This window comes from Amia ocellicauda, chromosome 15 (assembly GCF_036373705.1).
Source record: "Amia ocellicauda isolate fAmiCal2 chromosome 15, fAmiCal2.hap1, whole genome shotgun sequence".
NCBI classification, from domain to species: Eukaryota; Metazoa; Chordata; class Actinopteri; order Amiiformes; family Amiidae; genus Amia; species Amia ocellicauda.
Window position 1 is genome coordinate 271,467 of NC_089864.1, and position 17,451 is coordinate 288,917.

At 42.8% G+C, this 17,451-nt stretch overlaps 2 protein-coding genes across 2 annotated transcripts; both read left to right on the forward strand.

Moving 5' to 3' along the window:
* Window positions 1-612: 612 nt before the first annotated feature.
* On the forward strand, window positions 613-4,705 carry psmb13a (proteasome 20S subunit beta 13a). The gene is made up of 8 exons (XM_066723565.1): window positions 613-769; window positions 1,141-1,231; window positions 1,547-1,644; window positions 2,371-2,514; window positions 2,692-2,807; window positions 3,202-3,260; window positions 3,530-3,681; window positions 4,078-4,705. The coding sequence occupies exons 1-8, from the start codon at window positions 708-710 to the stop codon at window positions 4,187-4,189; spliced, it is 834 nt and encodes a 277-aa protein (XP_066579662.1). The 5' UTR covers window positions 613-707; the 3' UTR covers window positions 4,190-4,705.
* A 3,016-nt stretch (window positions 4,706-7,721) lies between these two features.
* Window positions 7,722-11,605, forward strand: psmb8a (proteasome 20S subunit beta 8A). Its single transcript, XM_066723566.1, has 6 exons — window positions 7,722-7,907; window positions 8,636-8,786; window positions 9,155-9,266; window positions 10,219-10,348; window positions 10,750-10,954; window positions 11,345-11,605. Exons 1-6 carry the CDS (start codon window positions 7,767-7,769, stop codon window positions 11,431-11,433), a joined length of 828 nt encoding a protein of 275 aa, XP_066579663.1. The 5' UTR covers window positions 7,722-7,766; the 3' UTR covers window positions 11,434-11,605.
* Window positions 11,606-17,451: the final 5,846 nt, after the last annotated feature.

Here is a 17,451-nt window from a genome sequence, read left to right on the forward strand (position 1 = left end):
TGATTTCTCCTATGCTCCCTCTCCCATAGCTCTTAACTGTGACTTTATTATTATTATTATTATTATTATTATTATTATTATTATTATTATTATTTGTATTTCTTGGCAGACGCCCTTATCCAGTGCGACTTACAACATAAGTGCAAACAAAGTGCAAAAATACAGAGAAGTACAAGGCATACTAAGCTGAAGTGCTGTCTAGCAGGGGTAGAGGACTAATATTACAAGTGCTGTGGGAAGAGATGCGTCTTGATAAGCGCCGGAAGGAGGTCAGGGACTCTGCTGTTTTGACTTCGACTTAACATCTTGTCTGCACTTTTCAGCTTTTACAGTCTAAGACCTTATATATTGTTTACTGTACATCTCGTATACACTTGTGTAAATTCTAAATTTGTAAAATGTATTATGCCTTGAACTGCACTGTATTATTACACTTTGTATTGCCTGGACAAGGGCGTCTGCTAATAAATAAATAAATAAATAAATAAATAAAAATATATCATGATAGAGAGGAGAGACAGGTGCCAGATAATAGTGTAAATGGTTGTGTTTTGTTGTCGGTTTGTTTTTCTGGCTGGCGATGACAATGTGTTGTGAATCTGTTTCCTGCAGTAAGAAGACAGCGCCGCTGCGCCGCACAGCGACTCTCACACTTTCGCTTCAGTCGCTTCAGTTCAGCCGAGGGAGCAGACGCAGCCCCGGGAGAGATGACCTCGCCGCACGTCCTGGAGACCAGCGACGGAGGCTTCAACTTCGAAAACTCGTTCAGGTACGAACCCGGCTCCCTATCTTGAGACTGTAACAACAAGACCTGAAACGAAAAAACGTGGCTGTTTTCTGAACGGTAATTGTCCCTGTCGGTTTGTGAAGTGTAAGTGAAAGTGAAAGAAAACAATGTGATGATGATGATGATATATTTACATCTATACAATAGCCTATTCGAAATATAAGTCTGCATTTATTTTCAAATACCGACTGTTCCAGCTGCTACAAGTAAAAGAAGACCATGTGCAACAGATGCAGTTTCGAGCTGTAGCTGCACAGACACGCTCTTTGCGGATGCCGAGGTTAAAGGATTGCCATTCACGGTAGCAGCAGCAGTGGCATTAGATTTACCCTTTCATTGTTTATTTCTGTCAGAAATTGTCAACTACAAAATTCCCCTGCCAGCAATGCGACAAAACTCAAAGTGACAAAGACAGGCACTACGATCGCGGGGATGATTTTCAAGGTAACAGTGAATGAATGAATGACTGAATTAATTCATTATTATTATTTTATTGTTATTGGTAGATGTTTATATTATTAGCAATAGTATTATTAGTAATATAAGTAGTATAAACATATACTGCAAAGGTGAATACATATCTTGATAGGGGAGGTGTGTATAGACTAGCGTCTGTATGTTGGCTTGTGCCTCTCTGTCTGTCTCTATTGTACTCTGTCAACTTTCTGTCTACCTGTTGGTCTGTCTCTCTCTGTTTCTCTCTATCTTATGCACTGGCCTGTATTCCCTGCATGATGTGGTGCTGACTCTCTCTCTCAGGACGGAGTGGTGCTGGGTGCCGACACCAGAGCCACCTCCTCTGAGGTGGTGGCTGACAAGAACTGCTCCAAGATCCACTACATCACCCCCAACATCTAGTGAGTTTCAAATTACATTCAGTGTAAAAATAAATAAATAAAGTTAAAGAAAAGTCTTTGTTCCACCTGAGCTTGGCAATGCAGCAGCCAGGACTGAGGGGCAGGTTCAGAAAAGGAAAATCTCTCTCTGTCTCTGTCAATTCAATTCAAAGGTTGAATTATTGACATGACCATCAGAAGCAGTGTTGCCAAAGCAATTTCACACATAACACACAATAACACTGAATAACAAGAATAACAGCAAAATAAATAAATATATCATATATAGTCAGGCCCAAGAGAGTGTAGTGTGAGGTGTGTTCAAGGGCAGTGTTGCCTACAGTGAAGTGATATTTGTTTCCCTGAGGTCTGGTCTTTTTTAGAAAGATCATTATTTTTGTCTTGTTCATGTTGACTGCTAGGGCCCAGGACTGACAGTGCTGCCCCAGCAGGCCCGGCTCTGCTGCAGCCCCTGCTCTGTGGGCGACAGCAGCACCAGGTCCTCTGTAGAGCAGGAACTTGATCTCTCTGTCGTGGAGAGTGAGGCCGGGGCTTCAGACTGTTCAAAACTGTAGATGTTGAACAGTGTTGGGCTAAGACTGCAGCCCTGTCTCACCCCACGCCCGAGTGAAGAACTCTGATCTTGTCACCAATTTTTAGTTGCACCACTTGCAGTGTTAATGTCCTGTGGTGTCCAGTCAGTCAGTGTGTGTGTATTAACCCTCTCACCGTCTCTCCCCATGTCAGTTGCTGTGGAGCAGGGACAGCAGCAGACACAGAGAAGACCACAGACATGTTATCCTCTAACCTGACGCTGCAGTCTCTGGCCATGGGGGGGCGCAACCCCCGGCTCATCATGGCCAGCCGCATCCTGCAGGAGATGCTGTTCAGGTGTTCATCTGTCTGTATGTACTGTACTGTTTGTCTGTCTTTCCTGTATCTGGAAACTGTAGTATGTAGTGTAGTGTCTGTACAGTTTGTCTACACAGTGTGTTTCTGTCTCTCCATGTGTCACTGTGTGTCCCCAGTATCTAAAGTATATGTCTCTGTGGGGCTGGGGGGCTATAGGTACAAAGGTCAAATCAGTGCCATGCTGCTGCTAGGGGGGGTGGACTGCACCGGTCCTCACATCTTCACAGTCGGCCCCTTCGGCTCCGTCAACAAACTTCCCTTTGCCACCATGGGTCAGTACTGACTGACCAACGGACTTGTGACCAACAGATTGACTGACTGATACACTGACTGACTGACTGACTGACACTGACTGACTGACACACTGACTGACTTACTGACTGATACACAGAATGACACACTGACTGAAACACTGAAGGACTGACTGACTGACTGACATACTGACTGATACACGGACTGACACACTGACTGACACACTAACACACTGACTGATAAACTGACACATTGACTGATACACTGACTGACACACTGACATGGACTGACACACTTACTGACACACTGATACATGGATTAATACACTGACTGATAAACTGACACATTGACTGACTGACACACTGACACAGACATACAGACTAGATTGCTAGATGCTCTCCTCTTTGTCCTCAGGCTCTGGTGACCTCTCAGCTCTGGGCGTCTTCGAAGACAGATTTAAACCCAACATGAGTGTGAGTGCTGACACAATGTCATGAACTTCTTATATATTGTGTAACACAAACAGGGAAATATAGTGACAGAAACAGACAGAAACCTAGAGAGAGAGAGAGAGAGAGAGAGAGAGAATCCCTCAGTAATAAACACACTCAATAAGACAAGAGATACAGCAAAAGAGAAAGAGAAGGCGATAAAAGAGAATACTCTTGGTAATGAAAGTCCTGTGTGTTACTGTTTGCCTCTGTGTGTGTACTTGTGTGTGTCTGTGTGTCTTGAGTTGCAGGAGGAGGAGGCGAAGGAGCTGGTGAGAGATGCCATCACGGCGGGCATCATGAACGACCTGGGCTCGGGCAGCAACGTGGACCTGTGTGTGATCCGCAGGGGCAGTGTGGAGTACATCCGGCCGTACGAGACCTCCAGCTACCGCAGCCAGAGGTCAGTCTGTCACCGCTGTGGCACCTCCACTGTCCCACCTCACCGCCACCTCTCACACCTCTCTCTCTCTCTCTCTCTCTCTCTCTCTCTCTCAAATTCAAATGGTACTTTCTTGGCATGACAAACATTTGCCAAAGCAAATATAAATATACACACATCAACATGTAACAATAAACATCACATCTGTTCGATTGGGTGTGTGTATGTGTGTGTTATTAACAAGAGATTCTGTGTTATCCTTTCTCTCTCTCCAGCTCTTTTCTATGTTCTCTCCCTCTTTCATGGTGTCTACTGTCTGACTGAGTGTGTGTTTAAATTACATCCCTCCTGTTTCATCTGGTTTGTGCGATTGTATATAATACAAAATTCTCCCCTCCCCTCTCTTGTGTCCATCAGACTGGGGAAGTACAAATATGACAAGGGGACTACACCAGTACTGACTGATCAGACGTCCCTGCTGGAGGTGGAGGTGGTGGAGGAGTCTGTGCAGAAGATGGATGTTGCATAATAGTCCCTCCCCTACACAACACAACACAACACAGCCATGAAACAACTGACAGAACACTCCCTCCATGTGCACTCACTGCTGTAGCCTGTGGTACTGCACTCTGTTCCCACTGTCTCTCTGTCTCTCTCCGTCTCTCACACACACAGTGTCTCCCCTTTCCTGACTAATATGTTTATTAGTGAAGGATTCTCCGTTATCTCTTTCCTCTCTCTCCATCTTTCTCTCTCTATCTCTGTTTTTCTGTCTCCGCCTGTTGTATGAATCTAGATTGACAACTTGATGGCAGGGAAAGAGAGGAGAGAGAGCAAAGAGATTGTGTTATTATTCCTGAAGCTGGATTGTTCCTAATGACAAACAGATGAGAGTTAATATGAATTGTAAGTAAATGTGTTGTTTGTTTGTTTTGTTGTGCTGTTAGTGAAATCATGGTTAAAATAGCAGAAACAATTAAAAAAAAAAACAGATTGGACCAATTTTTACACACAAGAATCAGAAATAAACTGAATTTTGCTTAAATACATATGCCTTGTCTATGATTTCTGTTAAGTGTTTATGACTGACTGACTGGACACTACAGTACATTAACACTGACTGACTGACTGGACACTACAGTACATTAACACTGACTGACTGACTGGACACTACAGCACATTAACACTGACTGACTGGACACTATAGCACATTAATACTGACTGACCGACTGGACACTACAGCACATTAACACTGACTGACTGGACACTACAGCACATTAACACTGACTGACTGACTGGATACTACAGCACATTAACACTGACTGACTGACTGGACACTACAGTTCATTAACACTGACTGACTGACTGGACACTACAGTACATTAACACTGACTGACTGACTGGACACTACAGCACATTAACACTGACTGACTGACTGGACACTACAGCACATTAACACTGACTGACTGGACACTACAGCACATTAACACTGACTGACTGGACACTACAGTACATTAACACTGACTGACTGGACACTACAGCACATTAACACTGACTGACTGACTGGACACTACAGCACATTAACACTGACTGAGTGGACACTACAGCACATTAACACTGACTGACTGACTGACTGGACACTACAGCACATTAACACTGACTGACTGACTGGACACTACAGCACATTAACACTGACTGACTGACTGGACACTACAGTACATTAACACTGACTGAGTGGACACTACAGCACATTAACACTGACTGACTGACTGGACACTACAGCACATTAACACTGACTACTGGACACTACAGCACATTAACACTGATTTACTGACTGGACACTACAGCACATTAACACTGACTGACTGACTGGACACTACAGTACATTAACACTGACTGGACACTACAGCACATTAACACTGACTGACTGGACACTACAGCACATTAACACTGACTGACTGACTGGACACTACAGCACATTAACACTGACTGACTGACTGGACACTACAGCACATTAACACTGACTGACTGACTGGACACTACAGTACATTGACACTGACTGACTGGACACTACAGCACATTAACACTGACTGACTGACTGGACACTACAGCACATTAACACTGACTGACTGACTGGACACTACAGCACATTAACACTGACTGACTGACTGGACACTACAGCACATTAACACTGACTGACTGGACACTACAGCACATTAACACTGACTGACTGACTGGACACTACAGCACATTAACACTGACTGACTGACTGGACACTACAGCACATTAACACTGACTGACTGGACACTACAGCACATTAACACTGATTTACTGACTGGACACTACAGCACATTAACACTGACTGACTGACTGGACACTACAGCACATTAACACTGATTTACTGACTGGACACTACAGTATATTAGAACATCTTTCTTGAGCAATGCATTAGATTGTAATGTGTTGAATTGGATTTATTTGGATGTTCACCTTTGACACTTGATTTAGTTCTAGGCCCATGTATTTATTATTTTATATGATTGTACTTGTATTAAGTATTAAAATATTAAAATTGTTATGTTTTTATTTTGAAATGTAAAATACTAAACCTAAAGAAACATAAAGTTTACATTTAAACAGCGGGATGATGCCAGTGACGGTTACTGCTAGTCTACAGTTCAGACTCCACATGCCACTGGCACAGAGTGGGGGAAAGAACGGGAAAACCTGATTGGCCTGCCTGCTGGGTTCACAACAAACAAGCACACACACACACACAGAAATCAATGCATTTTTTCTTGTCCAACAAAAAGCAGCAGTTATCTTTTGCTAGGCAGGACCGAGGTGCACAGGTTAGTCCGGGGAGCGCCAAAAGGAAGCACACAGATATAGTGGAGAGCATTCACCCCTTCGATCATTTACACAGTGTTGTTCCATGATCAATGTAGTGTACAGTTCATTAAACTGTACTTATGTATCAGTGGTGTCTTTTCAGAGGTCTTTAAACACAACTTTACCCCAAAGAGAAAAACTGTTGATGTCTCCAGGGGACTGGGCTGTGATAGGACAGAGGATGTCTTTGTAAATTGCGACAGCCACGCAAATACAGAATTATTGACACAGCAAGACATGTGTGGTGCAGCACTCTCTGTCTGTCTCACTGGCTCTACCTGCCTTATGCCTGGTTTAGAAATGACAATAATGATATAACATGCTTTGTGCGCCCCCAGTGGCCGCGGCGTGCTACAGCGAGGAGTCGACTTGCTTCTTCTAACCTGTGCGAGTGCAGTCTGCTCGGTAACAGGTGACTGCGCAAAATAAACTGCAAAGACAGGGAGGACAACAGAACAAAACAATCCCCAATCACTGATGTATGTGCACGATATATACATCAAATAATCAGTAAACAAGATAACTATTGTGCTAGCCGAAATCCTAATAGACACAAATAATTAATGCATATTTTTTTTTATTTGTATTAACCTAATAATGCATGTAAAATAGAATCACATAAGCTGATCAAGTGTGATCTTGTATTTGAAAACCTAAGAAGCAGTTATTTTAATATTATATTAATATATACTTATGCACTTCTGTAATGTTGAACCTATTGTGTTTGATTTGTAATGTTGTACTGTATTTTTGCCCTTTTTGCTCTTGTATCGTGTAAGTCGCCCTGGACAAGGCCGTCTGTCAATAATATTCATAATAATAATACCGATAATAGTAGCTATATTAGACGTAGTAGCAGTAGTGTTAAAAATCATAATTAGAAGTATGAAAAACAAAATACCACATATATAAATGTAAACGTATGATCTCTCTCTCTGTCTATATATGTGTGTGTGTGTGTATATGTATGTATAACGCAAGAGAGTTCATACTTGAAATGAAGGGTGGTTTGATTATGTTTAAGGATGAATAATAACATACACTGGGCTTGGTTACAGCACCAATACATTTTCTTAACCATATAACCATCCCACACCCACTGTCGCCAACGGTCAATATCGAAGATGAACTGGGTTCACATGAAAGAATAAAGAAAAGTTATAATTTCGCTTTCGGTTTCGACACAGAACCAGGAAACCCAACGCAGTTTCCCCATGGCGCTGCTCGACGTGTGCGGCATCTCGGAGTGGGTGAAAGAGCACACTTTCAGCCCGCACGGAGCCTCCGTGGACCGGGTCAGCCACTTCAGCTTCGCCGCTCAGAGCCCCGAGTTCGCGGTGCCGGTCGGGACGGACGTGAGTACAGAGCGCCGGCCGCAGACTGGCAGCACCGCCGTCTTTTGTATTCCCTGGTTTGCTTAAAATGCTTTGATTTGATATTACTAATTCATCATATTATGTATTTATAGATGATTATATTTGTGTATTAGTAGGTAAGAACTAGAACTAACGCTGCACGCATCTTGCGCATCTCTTGCCTGCCTGGGTGGCTGCGAACATTGCGGCAGTGCTTTGTCATGAGTTAAACTTAATCTGATCTAATCATGTATGTTTGCATGTATGCAATGTATGTATGTGGGCCCGTCTTTCCGCTGGTCATACACAATAGAGACGTTGTCTGTGTCTGTATCTGTGTCTTTAAGTGATCAATATTAATGGTTGTGTGATCACTGCCTACAGAGACGGGGAGGTAAGGGCACTGAGAGCATGTGGCGGACAGTAGTACAGCACCCCCCCTCCCGTCTCCTTGCCTGGGGTGCACCCTTTATCAGCCAGATAGGATGTTAACTTTCTTTCTTTCTATTTCTTTCCTCTTCTTTCTCCCTTTCTCTCTCCCTCTCTCCACGACACCCTCATCTTCCCCAACCCCTCCTTCTCTCGCTGGATCTCCCTCTCAGTTCTCAGTTTAAGACACTGCAGTTGATACAGTAAACTGCAGCACAGTGCAACACAGGAGCCAGCTGGAAGGACTTCCATGTCCACCTCAAATCTTTTAATGAATATATTTCTCTCTACCACCCCAGCCGGTGCAGTTCCTGGAGCCCCTGACGCAGGGTGAGGGGGAGGAGGGCGTGGCCATCAGGCTGCACCACGGCACTACCACACTGGCCTTCAAGTTCCAGCATGGGGTCATGGTGGCTGTGGATTCACGTGCCTCCGCCGGCTCCTATGTCTGTGAGTGTTGCTCCTCCCTTGTCTTCAGGTGGCCAGGGGCAGAGGCCCTGAGCTATCCTGGCCAGAATGCAGCACAGAGCAGTGCAGCTTCATATGGTACAGTGTAATACAATTGTGTACTGTGTGATACAGTATACAGTACACTCTAGTGTAATATAGTGCTCTTGAGAAGGGAGAAAGACAGGGAGGGAGTGTTAGAAGACTGATGAGAGGTTGGAATTGGGATATCTTTTGCTGCTATGTAAGTCACTTTCTTTGTGTCCTGCCCACCTCCCGAACCCTTTTGCACCACCTTATCTCTCCTCTATCTCTCTCCTCTCTTATCCCCCTCTCTCCTCTCTTTTTTACTCGCTTCCTCCTCCTCTCAGGCTCTCAGATGTCTAAGAAGGTGATCGAGATCAACCCCTACCTGCTGGGCACCATGTCGGGCTGCGCAGCCGACTGCATCTACTGGGAGAGAGTGCTAGCCAAGGAGTGCAGGTGAGAGAATAGAGGGAGGGCAAGGGAGGAGAGAAAGATAGGGGAGCTGAGAGAGTGAAAGAGGAAGGAGGGAGTGGAGGACAGAAGGACAGGGGTTTAGCTGAGGGGGGGAGGGATCAAAGAAGGTGACGTAAGAGCAGGTAGGGCAGTAGGCATCTCACACTGTCTGTTTCTTACACTGTCCCTCACACTCTCCCTCACACTGTCTCTCTCTCAAAATTTAAATTCAAATTCAAATTCAAGGTGCTTTTATTGGCATAACCAAAAATAAGTATTGCCAAAGAAATGGTGACATATCAAACAGTTTTGAAACATATGTGTATTTATGTATGCAAATGTACATGTATATGTATATTAAACAATTAACCGATTCATTTAAATTAATAAAATTAAACAATAATTCAGAGAGACATAAAATTAATATTGATAATAATATTTGGGTGTAGCATAGGTGTCACTGCCTGTGTCCAGGGGTGTCCCCTGTGTGAGTGGACTGAGTGTCCACTGTGTCCCTCAGGCTGTGGCAGGCAGCTGTATACTGGGCTGCCAGTAATATGCAGCTGGTCTCCTCTCCCAGAAGGACTGGCACTTTCTCCGAGTCTGGCAGGTCTGGAAATCTCTTATAGAGATCTGCTATTTTGGGGAAAAATTGTGCTCGTAAAATGTTCATATTTTTCACATTATAGACTAAAGTGCAGCTCTGTCTCAACCTCTCTGCGCTGGCAGTGGGGACACAGCCTGTCCTCTCTGGGCAGCCAGGTCTGCCTGTGCTGGCCCGTCTCGATGGCCAGGCTGTGCTCACTGAGATGGTATTTGGTCAGGATCCTTTTGTGTTTCTCATTCATTATTAAACTCAGGTATTCTGCCAATGTGTCGTGTCTTTTTAGGGCCCGATAGCACTGCAGTTTACTTTGTGCAACTGTCTCTCACACTGCCTCTCTCTCACTTGCAGGATATACAAGCTGAGGAACAAGGAGCGCATCTCTGTCTCCGCTGCCTCCAAGCTGCTGGCCAACATGGTGGCTGGGTACCGGGGCATGGGCCTGTCCATGGGCACCATGGTGTGCGGCTGGGACAAGAAGGCAAGCTAAGACATTTAAAGACACGTATATTGGAAGTGTGATTTAAATATATTTTAAAAACTTCCCCCAAAATGTATTGAAAATACTAGTTGAGACTAAAATGAAACATGTTGTAATGCACATGGATCTGCATTGAAACACTGTATTTTTTATTTAATACAGGCCAGTGTTTGCTGAAACATATTTCTGTGTACATTTGTCTGTTTTAAAATGTGTTTCTTTATATTTTCCAGCTGTGATTGTGATGAAGACGGGGAATTGATTTAGTTTATATTTTTGCAGTCATGTGGATTATTATCTTTCTCATGATGATTATAAACTGTTTTATGACTGTGTGAGTGACTGTGTGTATGTGTGTGTGTGTATTAGTGATGTGTGGTTCTGTTTGTGTTCTGTCCCAGGGTCCAGGGCTGTACTACGTGGACAACAGTGGGCTGCGTCTCAGTGGGAACATGTTCTCCACGGGCTCAGGCAGTTCCTACGCATATGGCGTGATGGACAGCGGCTACCGCTACGACCTGACAGTGCCCGAGGCCTACGACCTTGCCCAGCGCGCCATCTTCCACGCCACGCACCGCGATGCCTACTCGGGGGGCACCGTGAACAGTGAGCAGAGCCCTTAGCAAAGCTGCCTGTAGTTCCCCAGGGATAAACTCAGCACAGTGTAGGATAGTACAGTACAGCACAGATGGGGACAGAATAGTGAAACAAGGTCCTCTGTTGTCCCTCTATTGTAATGTACTTTGTCCACATAGACAGTGTGAACACTCCCTTAATCTCTATGCAGTGTCAGTCCAGGGTTTACAGACACAGACCCCCCACCTCCCATCTTAACTCAGATCAATCGAACACTCAGTGGTTTACATATATACAACATCACTAGAGTTTCCCTGCCCTCCCCCCTGACTGTGCTGTCCAGAGAGGGCTCTGTATGCTGTCTCTGTCCTCTGTGCTCCCGCAGCGTCAGTGACTGTGTGTCTGTCCCTGTCCCCACAGTGTACCACATGAGAGAGACTGGCTGGATCAAAGTATCCCAGGAGGATGTGGGGGAGCTGTACCACAGATTCACAGGGGAGACGAAGTGACACCACTCAGAGGAGCCTCATCACAACTCACATCAGAAAAAAACACATTAAACAAATGATTGTTACAAGTTTTCTCTCTGTTGTGACACTATGTGGGGTCCCCACTGTTCACAAATTCACTATTTGTTTGTTGGCAATGTGGAATAATAATAAAAAATCTTTAAATTACCAATATGTTTGTTTTGTGTCCTTAGCTTTGGATTTTTCTTAAATTATTAAATTGACCTTAGTAGTAAATTTGAAGCCGACTGCCCGGGATTCCCAAGGCAGTGTGGGGCAGCATTAACAAGTGAGTCAACTTTGGGTCAAAATGGGCTCTAGGTCAGCCAGGGTGACCTGTACTCCCAGGACAGTGCTGACACTATACACACAAATCACACACAATAATAAATAAACTTCGGGATAGTTAACAGGATTTCTTAATATGTTGCATATGTTAATTCTATTTGGATGATTGGATGTCAACAAGGTCTAGCCACCTGTGATTAAAACCACAACCCTTTGTCCATTCCATCGACTGCACAAGACCTTCAGTTCAGGGTCAAACTGGATTTGTTTTTTGACATAAACATTTTGACCAGTGTCTGTCTGCTGTGGTCTGTTAAGTATCATCAGTAGAATTAGTACAGGTGTTTACAGTCTGGAACAGACTAGCATCTATGCAGTGGGTGTCTTATTTAAATGGGTTACATTGCAAATATAGCAAAATAAAAAAACAATATTAACGAGGTAAAAGAGAATCATAAAATTGACACGAGCACAGCAGCACACTGACTCAGCTGCACACTCTGACTGTGAGGACCCCAGAGCCCTGCAGCGTCTCAGTGACGGACAGACTGAGGGCATTAGAGCCTCTAACTGACAGAGACAGACAGTGTGGGACAGCAGAGAGACACTGAGCTCCGGTCTGTACAGAGACTAGTGTTACACACAGAGACCAGTGTTACACAGACCAGTGTTACACACAGAGACCAGTGTTACACAGACCAGTGTTACACACAGATACCAGAGTTACACACACAGAGACATAAGAACATAAGAACATAAAAAGAGCACCCACTCCCCCCAAGAAGAGGGAGGTAGTTATAGTAGGAGACTCAATTCTTACAGGCGTAGATCACACAGTGTGTTCTAGTGACAAGGAGACCCGCATGGTATCTTGCCTGCCTGGTGCTCAGGTTGCTCCCTAAACTAGTAGACGGGCTACTGGCCAAAGCCGGGAGAAATCCACTGGTCATGATCCACATTGGAACCAATGACTTAGGAAAAGGTAGGACAGAGGTTCTGCAAGACAAATTTAAAGAGTTAGGAACAAAACTAAAGAGCAGAACCTCTATGGTAGTTTTCTCTGAAATACTTCCGGTACCACGTGCCAGACCAGGGAGACAGGCAGAGATTAGAAAGTTTAACACGTTGTTGAAAGCTTGGTGTAGGGAAGAGGGGTTTAGGTTTATGGAGCATTGGTCTTTCTTCTGGGATAGATGGAACCTGTACAAACTGGATGGTCTAAACAAACAAAAGGGGGGCTAATGCATTGGGAGAGCGTATGTGCAGTGAAATTGAGAATCATTTAATCATTGTTATAATGGTGGATTTCAATTTCCCAAACATAGACTGGGAAAGCCCGGTTGGGATTACAGAAGCAGAAATAGAATTGGTTGAGATAGTAAATGACTGCTTTTTAACTAAATTTGTCAGGGAACCAACAAGGGAGAGAGCATGTATTGACTTGATCTTTTCAAATGACCAAGACAGAGTCAGAGGGACACTAGTTAGAGAACCAATGGAAAACTGTGATCACAAGGTCCAAGTCTAAAACAATGATCTACAATTTCAGAAAAGCAAACCTTGAAGGTGTGAGGCGGCACTTAGAAGAGGTAGACTGGAGCACACTGGATACAGAGTCAGTCGAAAATGGATGGGTATATTTTAAGAATATACTACTTGAGGCTCAGGAGAAATTTGTACCAAAACTTAATAAATTGAGGAACAAAAACACTGGCCAAAATGGTTTAATAGGGGTATGCCAAAAAACATAAAGAGGAAGAAAATGTTTTATAGCGCATACAAAAGGGATGGAGACGAAACAAATACATAGAATATGTTGAGCTGCAAAGAGACCTTAGAAAGTCATCAGTAAAGCAAAGAGGGAAATAGAAAGAAACATAGCTCTTGGAGCTAAAACCAATGCAAAGAGCTTTTTTCAATATTACAACAGCAAGTGGACAATAAAGGAGGAAGAGAAACAGATAAAGGGCAAAAATGGAGGTATCTTGGAAAACGAACAAGATGTGGCAAATGTTCTAAATGAGTATTTCACAGAGGTTTTTACAAAAGAAAAACGGATAACATGTCACAGGTTAACAATCAGTCCAGTCAAACCCTAAGAGAGATCAGGATAAATGAGGAGGAGGTACTAACATATTTTTATTTTTATGATATTTCCAACAGTACTTAAAGAAATGAGGGAAATTATTTACAGGCCGCTAACTCAATTATTCCAAATGACACTTAGAACAGGGGATGTGCCAACTGACTGGAAGACAGCAAATGTCATACCAATCCACAAGAAAGGGGACAAAACTGAGCCAGGAAATTACAGACCAATCAGTCTCACCTGCATCACCTGTACAATGTTGGAGAAAATGATTAGACAGAAAATAGAGGAGCATCTCAATGAAAACCATATTCTTGGAGATAGACAACATGGGTTTAGATGAGGCAGATCATGTCTTACTAATTTATTAGAATTTTTTGAACATGCAACTGCAGCTGTAGATCATGTGAAAGCATATGATATGATATACTTAGATTTCCAAAAAGCTTTTGATAAGGTTCCTCACCAAAGACTGATCCTCAGATTGGAAGCTGTAGGCATTCAGGGTAATGTAAGTAGATGGATTATGAACTGGTTGATGTCTAGGAAACAGAGGGTGTCGATTAGAGGAGTCGCTTCTAACTGGAGTGAGGTTGTTAGTGGAGATCCACAGGGATCAGTACTAGGGCCTGTGCTTTTTCTAATCTATATTAATGATCTGGACTCTGGGATAGTTAGCAAACTTGTCAAATTTGCAGATGATACTAAAATAGGTGGCTCAGCAGATACAATCTTGGCAGCACAGGCTATTCAGAGGGACTTAGATAATATTCAGTTGTGGGCCGACACCTGGCAGATGAAATTCAATGTGGACAAGTGCAAGGTATTACATGCAGGTAACAGAAATGTCCACTATAATTACACTATGGGAGGAACAGAACTAGATGAAGTAACGCATGAGAAAGACTTAGGAGTCTATGTGGACTCATCACTTTCTCCATCCAAACAATGTGGGGAAGCAATAAAAAAGGGAAACACAATGCTGGGGTATATTGTCAAAAGTGTAGAATTGAGCACAAGGGCAGTGATGTTCAGACTGTACAATGCACTAGTTAGAGCTCATCTGGATACTGTGGACAGTTCTGGGCTCCACACTTCAAGAAAGATATCGCTGCTCTAGAGGCAGTTCAGAGGAGAGCAACCAGACTTATTCCAGGTTTGAAGGGAATGTCCTACTGAGAGACTGAGGACTACGTGGGGACTTGATCCAAGTCTTCAAAATCATGAAAGGCATCGACTACATGCATGCGCTGTCCCTGGTTGGTTCCCTGACAAATTGAGTTAGTTAGAAAGCAGTCATTAACCAGCTGTTGTGGAAAAAAAAATGGAATCGGGAGTTCTAGTTATTTCTAATAACTATCAGTGATTTCATTGTCATTCTAAACTAAGGCTTCCCATCTCATTAATATTATAATCAATACTCATGAATAATAATCATTAACCTCTGAATTGCCAGTTGCAGTAATTTGCAGATTTACAAGAAAGGAATGTGAGCTGCTGATAACCAAGTTAGGAGTAATAGCACAACAAGGACAAAGGCAGGATAGGATTTCTATATTTTTCCCCCACACATCTCAACCACTTACTGTCTACATTATTTTTTTGGAAGGGATTCGGTGTGAAGTAAGCACTCCTTCTGGTCCTGGGATAATTAGGAGGTGGTGTAGTGTAATTAATAGGCTAGTGTTACACTACACACATACCACAGTGCACCATAGTATACTACAGTACCTATTGATATTGTCACATCTACGCCCCACACTTCCTCAGTCTGCTCCAAAGATCAAAATCCCTGGAGTTTGAACAGCTTCACCCTTCCTCAGCTCCATGTCCTATTATTGAATTGACATTCCACAACACCATGTACACTTGTTTGTCCTGTCCTCTTCAACATTCATTCAGAGTCTCCACCACTGGTATCCTGCTTCCCTCTCCACTGCTTATAAACCTCTCAGTGACTTCCATTCAATGCTTAGTTTTGTCTATCTCAGGCATCCCACATGCATCTGCCGCTCATTGATTCATACTCCAGTTGTCCCATAAACAAATAAAAAAAAAAATAGTTTGAGAAAACAACGTTTAAACTACTCGTACCAGTTAATAAGCAAAATCATCCCAACAGCTGCTTTCCAAGATGCTTATGTCCCGCAATACTCCTCCGCAGTTCTCCTTGAAACAGTACTTAAGTGTTGATGTTATACTCTGTCTCGCAGCCCTTGACTGTGACCCTACATCTTGACAGGACTTAGCTTTTACCGTCCAGGATGTAGGACCTCGCCCAGCAGGCAAAATACATTAGAAACAACATTGTTTCAACGTCATATTTCAACGTTGAATATACATTGAAAATTGATTGGATTTGCAAATGGAATCGACGTTGAATCATCAATTTTGATTCACCGTTGAAAATTCAACGTCGATTCCATTTGCAAATCCAATCAATTTTCAATTTATATTTGAATACTCTGTATAGGAAGTTGAAGAAAGTGTTTTGTGTTAATTATATAATGTTTTATATTAATACTAGCATTAGAAGTAGTTTGTATACAGACTGAGCAGATTCGATTTAGCAGGACAAGTAAAGGGTCAACAAGGTCGATTTGTTAGAAACTCCTGTCAGTAATGAAAGATCACACAGTGCCGAAATAGCCTACAGCTGTTTGTTTAAAATCTGTTTGTGACTTAATCGTTTCTCCAGATAGGCATTAATGTTTCTGTTACTGAGCGATTGACACTAGGTAAATGACCACTGTGGGATCGCATCTTCCTAGTGCACATCAAAGACAGACATCTGCTTTTTGTATCCATCACCTCTTCACGGGAGGACAGATCGTAAACGGACCCGGACCTGTATCTTCTGATTGGATGAACGGCCATAAGATGTTACGTCATTTTTCCTATAAAGTTGTACTCATGTCTGTAAACATTAAGCCTCACTGAAGGAATTATTCCTGACGTGGGGCTTCCGAGCGGCTCGATTAAAGTTCTGTTTGCTTTGTCTCCGCGACTCTCCACTTATTTCAGACTCGGTTCTACAATATAGAGTTGTCACAATCTGGAATAAACTACCCAGCAATGTGGTTGAAGCTGAAAGTTTGGGAACATTTAAAAATGGGTCGAATGGCCTCCTCTTGTTTGTAAACTTGCTTATGTTCTTATGTTCTAATATTCAACGTTGAAATATGACATTGAAACAACGTTGTTTGTTTCTAATGTAATCTAATGTATACAACATTGAAATTTAGTTATAAATTGGTTGCATTGATTCCATTCGCAAATGTCGAATTGTTGTAATTACTTCAACATCAATTTAATCAGCAAATGCAAACAACCACAGAAAGAAAGAGTGAGTTTAGAAAACAACTTAAATACACTTTCTTGGTGTTAACTATTCAAAAACAGAAGGAGGAAAAAAACACAGGATGACTTATTTAAATTAACGAACACTCAGAAATATTTTTCCTTTAGTTAAACATTCCAGCAGCCAAGGCCCTTTCAATAGCCTATACACAATATATATATATATATAATGCTACTCTATGACCGCTTAGCCGACGCATCAGATTGAGTTGGAAAGGCTTATCAAGTAATCAGGCAATGAGATGAAAGCGGGAAAGACTGAACTTGAACAGCCTGGGATG

Excerpts from the sequence above, each read along its gene's own strand:
- psmb13a (XM_066723565.1), top strand. The coding sequence starts at position 708 with ATGACCTCGCCGCACGTCCTGGAGACCAGCGACGGAGGCTTCAACTTC. Across the intron at positions 2,808-3,201 it reads ACTTCCCTTTGCCACCATGG|GCTCTGGTGACCTCTCAGCT; the intron begins GTCAGTACTGAC and ends CTTTGTCCTCAG. Across the intron at positions 3,682-4,077 it reads TCCAGCTACCGCAGCCAGAG|ACTGGGGAAGTACAAATATG; the intron begins GTCAGTCTGTCA and ends TGTGTCCATCAG.
- psmb8a (XM_066723566.1), top strand. The coding sequence starts at position 7,767 with ATGGCGCTGCTCGACGTGTGCGGCATCTCGGAGTGGGTGAAAGAGCAC. Across the intron at positions 7,908-8,635 it reads CGGTGCCGGTCGGGACGGAC|CCGGTGCAGTTCCTGGAGCC; the intron begins GTGAGTACAGAG and ends CTACCACCCCAG. Across the intron at positions 10,349-10,749 it reads TGTGCGGCTGGGACAAGAAG|GGTCCAGGGCTGTACTACGT; the intron begins GCAAGCTAAGAC and ends GTTCTGTCCCAG.